General features: G+C 43.2%; 1 protein-coding gene across 1 annotated transcript in view; it reads right to left on the reverse strand.

The window, feature by feature from the left end:
- Nucleotides 1–594: 594 nt before the first annotated feature.
- Nucleotides 595–16623, reverse strand: part of LOC115786348 (zinc finger SWIM domain-containing protein 6) — a 47768-nt gene continuing 31739 nt past the window's right edge. Inside the window, exons 5-14 of the mRNA XM_030738467.1 lie at nucleotides 15916–16095; nucleotides 14563–14733; nucleotides 14284–14430; nucleotides 13793–13939; nucleotides 12797–13057; nucleotides 11383–11518; nucleotides 4032–4189; nucleotides 3687–3850; nucleotides 2669–2750; nucleotides 595–2560 (exon numbers count right to left, since the gene is read on the reverse strand). Coding sequence (XP_030594327.1) covers nucleotides 1695–2560; nucleotides 2669–2750; nucleotides 3687–3850; nucleotides 4032–4189; nucleotides 11383–11518; nucleotides 12797–13057; nucleotides 13793–13939; nucleotides 14284–14430; nucleotides 14563–14733; nucleotides 15916–16095 — 2312 coding nt within the window. The 3' untranslated portion in view covers nucleotides 595–1694. The remainder of the gene's footprint in view (nucleotides 2561–2668; nucleotides 2751–3686; nucleotides 3851–4031; nucleotides 4190–11382; nucleotides 11519–12796; nucleotides 13058–13792; nucleotides 13940–14283; nucleotides 14431–14562; nucleotides 14734–15915; nucleotides 16096–16623) is intronic.

Consider the following 16623-nt stretch of genomic DNA (forward strand, 5'->3'; position numbering starts at 1 on the left):
AACATATACTTTCAGATCCTCCATATTCAGACATATACTATGGCATATATACAGAGTACAATAAATGCTCGCTCATGTTGTGTCGTGTTTTTGTCTTTTTCCTCGTAGTTCAGTTGTTCATTTGTTCCGCCTTTTTTCCTGTGTAGAGAAATCCCTGAGAACGTTCTGGCTGACAATTACTGAAGGTTCCACACAATCAACTATAACAGTAGAAAGTCTAATTTCTATGATTCACATGCACAGAGGGAGGTGACACTGGCCGAGTCTGAAAACACCATAACGATGGTGGCTGTATAGATGAGAGGAGGACCGATATACTGACACATCTTGTATGTGTGTGTGTATTTGTGTGTGTGTGTGTGTGTGTCTTTGAGTGTGTGGGTGTGTCTGAGCCAATTTTTGGATAGGGGAGTCTAAGTACTGATGCCAGGGCAGTGACGTACAGCAGAGCCAAGGGCAGAAACACTTAGCAGGAATCTGAAGTTTCCTCATAACCTTGGTCACAGTGGTGAATCCCCGGTTTAATTAACACTGTCAGCTATCATAGATGATAACAATCACGATAGCCAACCCCCCCCCCCCCCCCCCCCCAAAAAAAAAACAACAAAAAACTGGGAGCAGTTCAATACCGTATTATGAGGTAGTCGTCTGCCTCTGGGTTTCTGCTTCAACTAGAACTAGCACTGTACTACATTACATTAACGTAACAAGAATACTCATTATCTTTGTCTATAGCGCCTGCATACTGTCTTCTGTCTGGAACAGGTACTCATTATGGAGGTGGGTGAGATTACAACAATATCAACAACACGAGTTAGCTAAGAGCATTGTTGTATATAATGAAGCTAATGCCTGGAACCCAGAGAAAACTAATGGCTGCTCAAGTGCTGCTGCTGCTGCTACTGCTGCTATGTCTGGAGAAAATGCTGATGGCGGCTTTTCTTTCAGTGCTAACCCAAGCTGTGCCGAGCCGAGCTAAGCTGTGCAGTGCTGGCCAGCGCCCGCCGGTGAGGGCGTGGACAGAGGGAGGTGCTCTGTGTATGTGTATGTGTTTTTAAAGCCTTAGTTTCTCTTTGAGGATACCAAGTTTCCTTTTTCATTTGTTTTTTTTTGTTTGTTTGTTTGTTTTGCTTTGTTTTTTTTTTTTTGCTTTTTTTCTTCTTCTTTTTTTTTTTTTTTTTTTTTTTACATGAGCGCCATTGTAGAAGGGCTTCAGCCACTTGACAACATGTAACTCAATATACACAGAAAAAGGGGAAAAAAAAGATGCTTTAAAATCATAAAAATAAAGGAACGAAATAAAAAAAAAGCAATTTCGCTTTTCGTTTTTGTCTCGCACACATGTAGAGAAATACACACAACATTCACAATGTGACAAATTTCCTCTCTTCTGAAAAATAAAAACACTTCTGTACACATAGTAGTAATAATATTATTATTAATAATAATAGTAATAATGTTTATGACAATAACAACAGCAAGAACAATAATACCGCGTGTGGCTCTGTTGATTTTTTTGTCATCTTTTCCTTTCTCTTTTTGCTTCATTCTACAAGTCACATCCCTCTTTTTTACTTGTCTATTTTATAAGTCCAAAAGAAGTTCAAAAGGCAGACTCAAGTTAATAGAAAAGTACTAGAGCAGGAGAGGAGCTTTCGCATGACACTCCCACCCTCCCCCGCGAAACCTCCCACTCAGCCGAACCTCTCCCTCACTAGCATCATTAGTTTCTTTTTGCCCTTGTAGATCTGTTTCAGGTTGTCTATGAACTGGGTGAACTGAATGTGTCCGTCATGAGCCATCATGAAAGTCTCCCGAGCCTTCCCCAGGAACTCGATGAATTCGCTGTAGTGGCGCGGGCTGATGTGCGTGAGCCTTGAGTGTGTGGTGTTGATGTAGGCCCCGATGGTTGCGTCCAGCAGCTGCCTGAGCGGCGCCTTGTCCAGTGACATCAGCTTCCCAGAGTTCCTGCGGCTGTGCAGTGCCGACACCATGCCCGGCGTGGTCAGCGTGCACCGCCGCAAAATGTCAGAGAGCACGGTGGCGCACTTTACGCTCTTGACCACCAGGGGGATTACAGCGGCCAGCTCGTTCTTCCCCAGCGAGTGGCTAAGCGCGCAGGCCCACAGTACGTCGTTGATGGCCGGGTGCGTGTCCTGGTTGTAACTGAGGTTCAGGTGAGCCATCGCTAACGTCGCCAGTTTATACGCTCTCATTGGATAACCGCGGTGTTCCATGTAGCGTGCGATAGTGAACAGCTGCGTGTAGCTCATTCCTGTCGCCGCTGCATCCAGTACAATCTGGTAGGCTGTCTCGAAGGCAATGTGGTCCTTTTCACAGAGTGTAAGAGCAGAGAGGGCGCAGTTCTGGGGATCCTTCATGGCGCACTGTAGGGCTAGGGTACGAGCAGATGAAGCCAGGTTCTCCTGCTGGTGGCAGTCCAAGTGGAGGCGGACGATAGTGCTGTTGGACATGACAGTGGTGGCCACGATACTGGTGGCTTCCGTGGGGGTGAAGAGGGTGAACCAGCTCTGCATGATGCTGTCCAGTGCGTACACACCTGGTGCACACAAGGAGGAATGAATCGATATGAAGAGAGACTTGAAACAGCAGCTAATAATTCTTAAAACAGCTGAACAAATCTAATTAAGTAACCAGGGTGGCTTACCAACTTCAGTGGCACATGTGACTAACCAGCGAACCATCTCTCTCCTCCTCCAGTTTAACGTAGACAGAGTTATTCTCATCACCTGAGGAAGATGGAAAATGATGGAGCAGGGGGGAATGAAAGGTGAGTTACAAATCAGATATGTAATGCATTAATATGCACACAGAAGATGAAATATGTCTGCTATTGCCACTAAGGAGTATTATAAATATTCTTAAAACCAGTTCAACTGTGACTTCAGCAGTGCACTAGAACTGCGGTGGCAAAGACTGTTACATTTTGCACCTGGCTTATGGAAAGTCCCACAGGAAAAGCATCAAAGTGAATACCTTTACAAATATATAATCTAAACTAACTCTATAAATAATTTATTGAAGTCTCAAAAACTGAAAAGGTGAAAAAAAAAAAAGAAAAAGTACAGTATTTTGACATTTACCAAGTATCACCTCTCAAAAATGCATACTCCTGCTTCAGGTGCACAAAATGAAGAAAGAAAATAACGTAGTTCTGTGAGTCACATTTAAGTTTTCCAACATCTATCTATGTTTATATATTCAGAAACCTCAAGCATCCACAGATTTAGATCAATATGTCTGGTGATTCCTCTGCATCATCATATAATGGAGCTATTTTACAGGATTAAAATACCCCTATAGTGTAAATACTGTTCCCCGGTGATGTTCGTGTATTCCAAGACAATAATGTCAAATTCACTTTCATGAACATCAGAATAAAATCCTTTTACTGACCCAAGACACTTCAACATAACTGAACTTTGTGACGTCTATAATAATGCATCCAGAGCTGGATGCATTTCTTGTAAGAAACTGATCCAATATTTTGCTACTGAAAAATGCAAGTGCTTGGTTTAAGTAGAATACTACCTTCACACGCAGCAGATGTACTATTAAGCATTTTCAACAAAGGTGTGCTATGGAAATTTACAACCTGGCTTCTAGAAAGAGGTAAAAATAAATACACCATAGTATCCGTTTTGGCAAACAACGTGTTTGCATACCTGCAGTCCTAACTCCAGAGAGACTTTGAGAAGTGTTATATCAGGCAGGCTGTCCATGAGCGTGGCGATCTTGAACGCATCCTGTGCCAGTTTGAAGATGTGAGACGAGGAGTGAATGTTTTTCTGGATGGACTCCAGGACTGTCTCCAGCCTGCGACTGTCACCTGGAGTATAAACACAGGAATGGTTTAGAATAAGACAGATATTACTGCTATGCGTATTTGTGTGTGTGTATATATATATATATATATAATATGTGTGTGTGTGTGTGTGTGTGTGTGCTACTAATATGACACCACTGTTAGATAAGTGGCATTGTTTGCAACTGTGCAAATATCTGTGCACCTTTGGCAGCAGTGAGCATGGTGGAGGCCAGCTCACACTGCTGGGACTCTATGTGGCTCAGGGTGAACCAGCGCGGGTAGCGGTTGGGCACTACGGACACGATGTGGTGAGGTCGTGACAGGTCACCGGATGATGCCGTTGACTCCAACACCGGTAACCTGAAAGACAAACAGACCCAGAGAACAATTAGTAAATATATTCTACAGAAAACAATTTACTTCCAATTAAATACATAAATATAAAGTGCTGTGCAAAAGTTTTGACCTTGTTTCTTTATCTTTTGGTTCCAAGGAGCCAGAATTTCTTGTAGTTTTTTTTAAAGTGGTCTTGGGTAATAGTTCTCCAGCCTTTCTGAAGGTCTTTCAAAGTTTTTCTGTGGGCATTTGCTGCTTTTTCATTCATTTTCAGTTCAGTACTTGTACTTGACCATTTTCAGAGGAATCGGGAGTTTTTTTGTTGTTGTTGTTTGTTGAACCACTTAACACTGACCTGTGATTCATTCAAGCATAAAAAAGGCACCTAACTAAAAGGGGGCGAACCAATGTTGTGTCTATAGATAACAGAGGACTTGACAAAGAACCAATTTTAAATTGTGTCTTTTAGGTACTTTGTTACTTGCAGCCTCTGTATGGAGGTCGGAAGAGAGGTACAAGAGTGAGTGTCTACAGTCATCTGTAAAACACGGTGGAATCCCTGTCATGGTTTGGGGCTGCATTTCAGCCCGTGGTGTTGGAGATCCTGTCAAAATTGATGGAATTATGAACATAGAAAAGTGCTGTCAGATTTTGATCCACCATGCAATAACGGCTTCATTTGTGAGCATGAAAATGATTCCAAACAAGCCTGAAGAACTATTTATTCCTGCAGACCTTGTCTGAGAAGAATAAAAGTGGTCATACCAAATATTGACTTTAAAGCTCATTAAATTCTGTTTTTGCCTTATTTACTGTATTTCCATTCCATTTGCACATTTCAATAAAGTACTACACCTATTTTCCATTTTCCTAGCAAAATATAAATAAACGAGGGGTGGCTCAAGACTTTTTCACAGTACTGTAGATGTAACGTTTTGTGTGTGTATATTTCAGCTAAATGAATTTAAATTTGAATGAATATGAATTTTAGATTCACACCAAATTAAAGAAAAACAAGAGTGAGGAGAAATGAGATGTCCAAGGTCCCTGAATCATCATCCCTTCTCTCTTTGTACTGTAACAAGCAAACAGAATACAGACAGAAGTCTTCATTATGAATGCCTGAAAGTCACTTCAAAATCAGAATGACTTCAGTCGTCACAGGGGGATTACAGTTAGCCTCTCCCAGCAATTTACTTTCAACCTAGTATTTAATCACCTAGAAACCATGGTATAATTAGTATTTTCTTCACTCTAATTGGTCATAATGAAGTCAGAGCCATGCAACACCTGGTAGTGGATGGAGGAGCTTCACTAGTTTCTATCTCTCATTATAATAATACTGACAGGGCCAAGTCTTCACAAGAGACACGAGCACAACACGGTTACCACTGTGGCCGGCTCATCTCCTATTCTGCTTCACTTCTCTTCCCTCCGCTCCCACCTCAGTTTCAAAGGTCTTCTTTCCTTCAGAAGACAGCACAACCTGGCCTTCTCTCAGCCAATCACAAAGCTAATTGAGTCCATTGGGAAATTAAGGAATTCACCTTCTAGCCCCGTAAGGCTGGACACACATCAAACAAATACCAACACACATCAATGAAAAAAACCCAGAGCATACACACGCATGCGTGCGCACACAAGATCAGATAGACACAGACACATGCGCACGCACGCACACACACACCTGCCCTTTTGAAAACACATCAAAGCACCCCAGTAAAAGCAATGTAATGCTAAATGCCAGTTTCAATTTCAGAGCAAGGTGCATGTGATACCGCTGCCACCCGAGTAAAGGCATGCACAAAAACAGCCTCGTCTTCGCTCGGTTTCGCCCAGGAGGGCACGAGCGGAGATTTCTTTGAGACAGAAGGTGTCAAAAACCCGGCTGAGATGAGTGCAAGCGTGAACACTGACACTTGGTGCAAAATGGAGATGTTTGGAAGCCCTAGCAACAGCCGGATTCATTCCACACACAACTTAAGAGCTGCTAAAAGCTTCTGCCACACTGGGACCTTCTGGAAGATTCCTGGGGTGCAGCAAAGCAAAAAAAGAAAAAGAAAAGAAAAGAGAAAAAAAAAGGCCCCGGGTAAAGATGGAGGCCTCATCAACATTCCTGCTTTTGTTTGGTTTTCACCAGAGAGCTAGCCACTTCCACTGGATGGGTGCTTGAGGATCTAGACTTGCTGAAGAATAGCTAAATGTAATGAGAGGTAAATCTGAACTGGACAATAATGAAAAGAAAATCTTCATGAACTTCTCCAAAGAATTCAGTCTAACCACAAGTGCGGTTTACGCCCATCCACCTAATATATCTACAGCAAAACGCTGCACATCTAAACCCAGAGCCACTGCGCACTTTACTGTGTTTACAGGTTTCTCGTGGTTTGACATAAATGTGTATTATCAATGTAACATATATAAAAAAAAAATAACTAAAAATCAACAACATAGACAATCCATCCCTGTGTGGGTCAGTGAGAAGGATTTGTTGCTCTGGCGTCATATGCCTCCAGTTGCACTGTAGCACGCTGTCACATCTGAAAGGGACAGAGCTGCGCAAGAGCGACAGCGTGAAGGCAGCCGGCAACAGACTACAGATGAGGAGCCTGTGATGAGGAGACAGTAATGGGTAAACCAACGTTTAGGGTCGTGTTTTTAACGGCTGAACTTCATCCTGACACACTCACGCTTCCGTGTAAAAAGAACAAAATGTGTAACGCTTTGCAGAAAAGAAACAAGGATAAGATGATAAAAAGCAGTGCAAGCAGGTTTTACCTAAATTCTGAGGCCCTTTTGGGTTTCTGGTCTGCATCACCATGACTACTGACCTCTTTACCTCTTTCTCCGTTCCCCACTCCGACTGTAAACACCCTTCACTTCCATAATTTATCAAGCACACATCTATCTGCGAAGTGACACATCCGGTGGAAGACCACTACTCCATACACAAACTCCTGCAGGATAAAACCTGCAGAACACCTGGCAGTGATCGAGTCATACATGAGAGACATAAGCAGAAATTTTAGCTGTCAGGCGCCCGGGATGCTAGACATTACACTTGCTTTGGGTGATGTTTTATGTAAAACATGTACTACATTAAAGTCATTCTCATAGTCACGTGAATATATAATTTTCACGAGGCTTGTTTATTTCTGTGCACTCAAAGGTTGCACTGGGTTTTCTTCGACTCACAGACGAGCACATTTCTTTAGATTTCTCAATACATTTGTTATAATACAATAAAAACATATACATGAACCAAGTGATCTTAACTCTTGCATTGGCTGATTCCCTTCTATGTATCCTATTGGCAAAATCCTGTATAGGGTATACAACTGAAGTTGCTTTAGCTTGCTTTCAGTTCGTGCTCATGCCTCTGCAAGCCACTTTGCAGCCCACTTTGATCCCAGCACTTCCTTATCATGCCGAGTCTGTCAGTGTCATCTCACTAATACCTGCTGTGTGGTGAACCACAGATCTTGCTGCCCCCCCCCCCCCCCCCCCATCGGGAAATAATAATCTTCTTTTGAATAAAGTGGTCCTGACTGAAATGACGGCTGCTACCTAAGAGCACTGTTGCCATATCACAGTCTTATCTTATCCTCAGACGGCAGTCATGATACAGAGTACTTTATATTCAAAGATTATGGATTATGCAGAGGATCAAAGGTTGTGGATTACAGAGTCATTAGCATTGGAAGGCTCATATCTCATATGGAAATCTCATATGATAACAGGCGACTGGGATTTGTTTCTTTGGCTTCCAAAAGAGTTGAGATAAGCACGGTCTCCGGAGAGGCAATGAGCTTCTTCTTCTTCTTCTTCTGTGGCTGCAGTCAAATTCTGGGCAGCCCGTGAACTAGTAGGCAGCTCCTCTGTTTTTGTGTTGGCCACTCACGCCGAGCCATTACACGGCATATGCTGCTCTTACACACTTTAATTAACCTCATCCAAGACACATAAACACACACGCACTTTAAAATACTCTTGCGGATATGCATGTGCACATGGAGGCAGTCTGACTTCCTCTCATTTACAAAAAAGCTGTTTTAAGAGCAACTGTGACAGAGAAGAAAAATCGAGAACGCAAGTGGGAAGAGAAGTGTGTGTGTGTGTGTGTGTGTGCGTGTGTAAAAAAGAGAGTGAGAGCTAGACTTTCTTTCTCTCCTTGTATCAATGATAGTGTTATAATAGGTCCATTAAAATAGCCCTGGTTACTTTACCTCCTCCTCTATATTTAACTGTCCGCCGTCCCGTGGGAGCGGGGAGGTATATGCTATCACATTACACTACGCTACATTACACACATTCATTATGTGCTGAGTAGACACCCCTGGCTCCCAGGAGCACCCATAAGTGGCCGTATTATTCTAAATCGACGCATTCACGCCAAAGGAGTGAGGATGGAGGAGGTGGGGACACACACACACACACACACACACACACACACACACACACACACACACACACACACAAAAAAAGGTGAAGGGAAGTAGCAAGGGAGGGAAGGGAGTGGCTGACTCAGGGAAAACAGGCTTGGGACGTGGGTTTGGAGGGAAGGAAGGGACACACAGCAGCTGGATTTGCAACCTTGAAACCACACTGAGAAATCCAAACCATCTCGTTTTGGGTTTGCGAGCACGTTATTTCACTTCCCGGCACCTCCTAAATGGTTAACTGCAGGAAGGTGTGAGGGATGCGTTTCTTGCCTTTTTGTTCTCTGTTTGTCCGACTGTGACACATCACGGAACCAAAGACGAAGAAGAATCGCTTTTTTATTTGTTCACAAATCAATTGCCAGTTTTACAGTGATGGACTCCGCGAAGCTTAGCTTTGTAGAAACACAACAAACATCTTCCCCTCTGTGTCCTCTCCCTGTTGGCTCAGCATATGCATGTGTTTTTGTGTGTATATGAGTGCGCATGTGTGTGTGTGTGTGTGTGTGTGTTTGTGTGTGTGATTCCTCCTCATTACAGCCACACTAATTATACTCTCATTAATGTAATTAATATTCACTGATCCAGCTCCCACTAGTCACAACATCAAAACACAGCAGCGCAGACTGATTAACGCACATACACATGTCCACATTGTCCACAGATGAATACACACAGGAGCTTAATATAGAGAGATCACACGGACAACGTACAGACTGACAAACACCATGGTATCCCCATCGAAACTCAGAACACACACACACAAACACACAAAGCTGCAGAATATGTGCTACATTTGTTTAAAGCTTGAGGACAGCGCAGACAAGAGTGTACAAAAAGGAGAGATTACAACATGTTATTTTGTAATATTTAGGTTATTTTAGCTGGAGGCTTTAAAATTAAATTTTTAAATTTTTTTTTAGGTTTTGAATGTGGTGTTTTAAAAAAAAAAAAAAAAAAGCTTCATTAGTCCAAACCTGGGGGACCGGGTTGTCTACTAATCAGAAGGTTGATGGCTCATGCAGTCTGCGTATCAAAGTGTCCTCGGCGAGGTTACTGAACCCCAAATAGGACCTGATGCATCCACTGGAGTTGGATGCTTAATTTATGGTACCGCAGTTGTGTGCGTTTGCGGAGGCATTTGCCTGTGGAGAGCCTACGGATAGCCTACTGAGAGGGGTTTTCAACCACCAGAAGCGTGTGCCCGTGCAGCCCTCCAAGATCCCAACTGCACGGTGATTGACGTGGACGATACTGTGTGTCTGTTGAATCCTGACTGCTTGACAAGTGGGCCGGTACAGTGAAGTAAGCAACAGTGGAGTTTACCAAGAATGGGAGAGGTGTGAAATAAAACATACAGGATGAAAAGTGCAGTCAGTGGCTGCAGTAGAAACTTTCCATTGTTTTTAACACTCAGTTTCACTTCAGCTCTTTGTATGTTATAAGTACTGACTGACAGACCAACAACAGCACATGCAAGAGTAGCCCACAGACCGGTTGTACCACATATTTTTGATGCTGCCCCGATCCGACAATGATCATTCTCTGCAGATAGATGGGCAGTCCGTAGCTGCCAACAAACTGCTAACGTGCTACCACCACTGAACCATAATTTCCCCATAAGCGCCTGTGTGATACTCAGAAAATGCTTAAAGGCACAGAATAAAGCACTGTATGAATGCGTGTGTGGGAAAGGGTAAGAGTGGCTTGTAGTAAAAAGTCCGCAGAGTAGAAAAGTTTTATATAAGCACCAGTCCATTTTACCATTTATAAGCCACATGTAAATATTTTATGGTTATACAGGATGTATAAAGAATAACTCTCTAAAAGATATATAATTTAGGGAGTTGGGGTGCGCACTAGTATTCAGCTGTCCACATATTAGTGTGTTGCACAGGTAAGCCTATTTGTTATTCAGTTTCAGGATTTGGATTTGTTTTGTTTTTTTTCCAGTGTATAAATGTGTAACACCACAGCTGGGTGCCTGACACTGCTCTCTCTCACAGCGCACTCATGATCATCACGTTGCAGTTCTCCACATTTGGTGCCAACGTAAAATTTGTGGTCAGATTTTTTTTTTCTTAAAAAAAAACTAGCAAAAAGAAGAAACTATGGATGGTACTGTAAGTCTTTCCCACAAAAGCTCCCCTTGGAGCGAGGCACATCTCTGTCTCTGTACTGTTCAGTGAGCTGCAGCACTGAGATGAGGGTGATCGTTTTACTCATAAATGAAGCTTAGGTCACAGCACAGCCTTTGTCTTTAACTTATGTGTGTGGTAATTTTGCTTACATTGCAGTTGTATAAATTTCATTGATCATCTTCCCCTATTCCCTGTTGATTACTAGGATATCTCCAAAGCTCAAAAAATGTTGAGACTCCTAACACGGAGTTAAAAATGCATAATAAATTTAAAAAAGAATGTGGTCCAGGGGGTGGAACATGGCCTCCCTACTTCTAATGGCCCTTCCTCAATACTCATAAACCTTAACTACACCTGTTACATTTCAGGACTGTCCCTTGCATGTTTATGATGCCATCATGCCGACAAAATCTGTCCACAGACAGACAAATAAACACCTGACAACCTTTTGTAGGTGCTACAGAAAGAGGTCAGGATCAGATTCTGCCATGATCGCGCGCACACACACACACACACGCAAACACACACACGCAAAGTGAAAACAATGCTAGACTTGCTGTCACAGCTGGTAAAAATCTGATTTACAAGGTTTTGACATGATTACAGAAACAAGCCCACACAAACACAGGAGACCTACCGCATGGCTCTCAGTGCAATTTTGTACGCCAGTTCAGCGTCGTGAGGTAGGAGAGAGGTGAAGAGATAGCGGGCGAAGGTGTGCATGGGGACACTTTCTCTGTGGACAATCTCTCCAAGGCCAGAGTACGGACCAGCTGTAACAAAAAAACACATAAAAACAATTTAAAGATACTCAGAAAAGTGGGTCCTTTATAGCTATGGAGCACACAGGAGGAAGAGATCTGTTTATATTAGAATTATCTGTCTCCTCAAGTTATCATATTTTATAATATATACCGTACAATTAGTATATTTTTATACTGCTGAACATAAGTCATTATTTTTCTGTTGCACATTGATGAGCGGCTTATCTGGTCTGTCCCTTCCAGCCAGGAAGCACCAAAGCCACGCGGCATTAAAACAAACTTTGACGTCAAAAACCATATGGTGCATACTTGGCCTCACACTCTTCCTTCCCTCCCCCTCTTCCTGTGCTTCCCCTCATCTCTGGTGGGTTATTTTAAACCCCAACAGGCTTCTAAGCCACAGACCACATCACACAGTGGCGCGGCTGCAGCCTCCAGGGACCACGGGAGGCCTCAGAGCCTGGTGCTCTATTAGTAACGGAGCCAGAGGTGGGTGGTCGCGCCAGGGATGAAGCAGGGTTGGGGTTTGGGTGGGGACTGGAGTAGAGTTTGACTGGGCTGGGCCCTCAGGGATGTGCCACCACCTCTCCTCCCTCCTCCTCCTTCTCCCATAACCAAACCCCATTCTGCTCTAGCTCCACTCCTGTAAATGTACACATTGCTGTGCGTGCACGGATATATGTGTGCTGACACAAAACCCCTGGTGTTGCTGTGTAAAGAGCTCATTTTGGTCTGGCCCAGGGCAGCTCAGCCTCTATTTGCACCACAAAATGAAAGGATAATAAATAGTGAGACAGAGTCAAAAGTGATTTTCCTGTTTTAGCAGGAATGTGTAGGCTCATGGTGTGTGGGAGGTAGAGGAAGAATGAGGAGGAGGTGTGTCTATATATATATATATATATATATATATATATATATATATATATATATATATATATATATATATATATATATATATATATATGTGTGTGTGTGTGTATATATGTGTGTGTGTGTGTGTGTGTGCGTGTGTGTGTGTGTGGGGAGACTGCAGGGAGCTGGAGTGAAATAAACAGGTTAAAATTATAAAAGACACTAAACTTTAACTGGGGGACAGCTTTACAGTACATCTCTTATTCACCCATTCAGCATGTTGTGGTTCAATGCTGCCCAAGCACGCTTTATCATGTGGACAAGAGGAGCACGCAACCAGTGGACAACCCACTCAACCCACACTTTGGGTACAACCATCTAAAATGTAAATAAAAACAAAAATATGGTTAGAATATATTCTGTTATCTCTCTTACCCTCCAACAAGAAGACGGCCTGTTTACGGAAGATTTTGACCAGGGAGTCATCCAGTTCCACTTCCTGCAGCTTGGCCAATAGCTGCTCTTCATTGCGACACACCTTTTCTTGAGCGTACAGCCCATCAGGCATCACCCGCTGCTGGCCTAAGCCGATCAGAGCCGTCTCCACGGCGAGCGCCACGTACGATTCGCCGTCCCCCAGCAATCGCTGCACAGGCATCCGCTGGAGGTCTGCTCGGCTTACAACACTAGAGCAATCTACGAAGAGGGAAAAAAACACAAGACAAAGAGGCATAGAGAGAAGAAGTGAGTCAGCATAAATTGGCTATGAACGTCCGTGTAATTCTCCGAGGTGCTGGACAATAGATTAGTCTGTCTCCTGTGAAAAAACACTTTGTCCGTCACACAATGCAGGTCTGAATGCAGTGACCACCCAAAATAAAGATCAGCCCCTCAGGAGCATTCCTCTGTTCGCTGCTCTACCTCAGAGGAGAGGGCTATTTCTGTAAGCAGGAGACGCACTGAGGGACAGAGCAATCACAGAGAGTAGGCGAGGAGAATTTGCAAAACATGAGGAGGCATAAGACAAAGAGAATGAAGGTGAAGCTACACTTAGACTATGCTTTGCATAGACTAAAAATTGCTCTACTGTAATCAACAAGACATGAATAATATATTTTCGATTCCATGTTCAAAATCAGTGGAATGGTACAAGTCAAACATTTGTGCTAAATTATACAAAGGCTTCTGGACTTTCAGGAGTTGCTATACTTGTTTGTATGGAGAAGATAACTTTTCCTTGTAGACAGTAGTTACCAAAATCAGCATATATCATATAAACGACAAAGGAATCGTACAAAGATGTGGGATGAATAAATCATTCACTGAAGACACAATATGATTTTTTTGGACTTATGTTAGCGTAGCTTTATATTATGTGTATGCGTGACTTTTTCTCTATTTAAGAGGCCAGTTTCCAGAAGTCAGCTGTACCTGAGAGGTCTAAGCAGGTGTTGGAGCCCTCCTCGCCCACTCGTCCTGATTCTGTTAGGGTGCTGAACAGGGTGCCAATGGGATCCAGAGGATGTCCCACCCAGCCCTCCATATTGGTTATGGAAGTATGGCCTTTATGGAGTAACTCTAAAACAGGGCAAAGAAGATATAACGGATAAAATCACAGTCTGTCCCAGCAAGACCTCATCTTTATTCTTCCATGCCTTAAAGTCACAGAGAAAAACTACAGAGCTGTCATTGATATGCAATTAGGAAACGGCAATAATAAGTGCCATAAACTACCAAAAAGCAATACAAAACATATCTCAGTGATGGCATGAGTATTTGTTATTTGTGCTAACTTTTTTGGGTAGCTTGCATAAAGTATTCATCTACTCCTAATTTTGGTAAGATTAATGGATTGATGGTTTGCTGCCGTACTAAACTCTGAGACTAAAAAAACAGGACTCAAGACTGCATTCGTGTTTCACCTTTCTTGTGCCGACGAAAGTGCTCCAGTTGCCTCTGCTGCTGCCTCCGTAACGTGTTGACCACGGCGATGGCCAGTCGGAGGGCTTCTCTCGGGTAACCGTGCGAACGCAGGGCGTCCACCCTGGCACAGGCTGTCGGGACATGCTCTGAAGAAAAGACAGACGTTTTAAAACCAATACTCTTCTCTCGGCTCCTGGACATTCTCAGTTCAGCTCATCGTGTATAAATAACTTATCTGACACGTGCTCACTCACACCTACATACAAACACAGACTCACCGTGCCATAAGGGCCAACCACGTGAGTCAAAGAGAGAGCCCTCCTGGTTGTCATGGTAACAGTAGTTGGCGTAGAGGTCACTAGCTATGATGTGCTGCAGGTGCCGGTCCTGCCAGTGCAGGTCGCAGGCCTCAATGGCCCGTGTGAACACAGTCCTGTGGGGGCGCATCTCTGAAAAAGAAGGACGAGAAGGAGAAGGAAAGGTGAGGTGAGGTGAGGTGACAAAAAAATGGATAAAGCCCAAAACGCTAGCTAATTTGTTGACTTTTTTTTTTTGTCTTGAAAGACAGCCCCTAGCATTTCAATATCTTAATTTTAAGGCATTAGCATAATTGCTGCAAACAAAAATAACCATCACTTGGAAGATTGGCAGCTTGAACTGGCTTCTGTACCACAGAAAATCTGCTGCGCTTTTTTTAAAGTCAGAAAGCAAATAAGCAATCCAAACGACCTCCTCTTGACTCCAGCAGACCAGATTTACACAGCAATTATGTGGGGCAGGAAGATTATTGTGTTTTTGCAGTTGTTGTGTTAACATACTGAATTGTACTTCTCATTGTTGTGTTAGATTTATTCTTGATGTGGTTGTTCTCTGTTTCTTGTTCTGTCTATTTTGTAAAATGCGTATCAAAGGAAAACAAAACAGAAGACTGGAAGTGTGCTGAACATGGATGGATCCATCAGCTTGGAGTGTTTGCAGCCAATGAGAAATGATCGTTTACGACAAATACTGGATAGAGAGAGACTGAAATGTGAACACATACTTTAGTCAGAGCTCCTGAGCCTTCTTACAGGGAGGCAACAGTTCTTTGATTTACAATTTTTAATTCATTTTTAATACACTGAATATGAACCACATCAATATGAAACTGAACTTGCTATACTGACTTCACAATTAAAAAAAAAAAAAAAAAATTTCTGTTTCCTTGTTCATTTTTGTATTGATTGTGAAAAGAAAGTGTTTACTTCCACTTATCCAACACAGGGTCACCAGGGGCTGGAGCCTATCCCTGCTGTCATAGGGTACACCCTGGACAGGTTGTCAGCCTTCTCACCATACTGACACAGAGACAGATGACCATTCATGCTCACATTCACACCTACAGCCAATCAAGAATCAGCAACCTAACCCCATCCCCATGTTTTTGGACTGTGGGAGGAAATCAGACTACCCAGACTGAACCCATGCAGACACTGGGAGAACATGCACAGAACTAGTCATTCCTGCACAGCAAATCTCGGACGCATCACAGCGCTGACAATTCTCACCTCTCACCTGTAAGACTGCGAGACACATGTCATGACAAATAAATATGTTATTGACAAGACATACAAAACTTGTCAATCTCTGACCTTGGTTGCCATGGGCACCCTGAGGCAGTGAGTGGGTGAGGTTGGGCAGCTCGTTGCCGTGGTTACCGTCCTCCCAGGGGCAAACGTCCACACTGTTCCATCTGCGCAGCTGGCGCAGCCATGATGACTTCTGCTCCGGTTTACAGTGGGGGTTCAGTACGATGCACATCCACAGGGCACCTGGACACGCACGCACGCACACACACACACACGTCGCGTCAGTTGCCCGTCCTACTTCTCAGCTTGCATCACTGATGTAAGCAGTGAGTCACACAAAGCCAGAAAGTCTGTCTTTTGAGATTTAAAATACCTTTAATACAGATATCATGTAAGATTGAAAGCTCGAGGCTGTTTTTACATCCTAACATTGTTTCTTGTTCTTTTAGAGCACATTTTGTGTGCTGCCGCCATCTTGCACTGGAATACAAAACTCTGTGAAAACAGAGAACTTGACTAGTCCCCGAAGCAACGCTGACTGCACACACATCATTTTAGAGTAAATTGGAACAAACAGAATATGAAAAGTGGCTACGTCTCTGGGGATACAAGCACATTCGGGGATTTTACTCTCAAGACTCCAGGAGATATGTACACGCTTAGATTGTATATGTGTGTGTGTGTGTGGTATGTGTGTGTGTGTGTGTGTGTGTGTGTGTGATTGTATTCTACGGATGCATGTGTGTGCAGACAGAGTTTGGGAGGAAGGAC

The sequence above is a fragment of the Archocentrus centrarchus genome, chromosome 9 (assembly GCF_007364275.1).
Source record: "Archocentrus centrarchus isolate MPI-CPG fArcCen1 chromosome 9, fArcCen1, whole genome shotgun sequence".
Classification (NCBI taxonomy): Eukaryota; Metazoa; Chordata; class Actinopteri; order Cichliformes; family Cichlidae; genus Archocentrus; species Archocentrus centrarchus.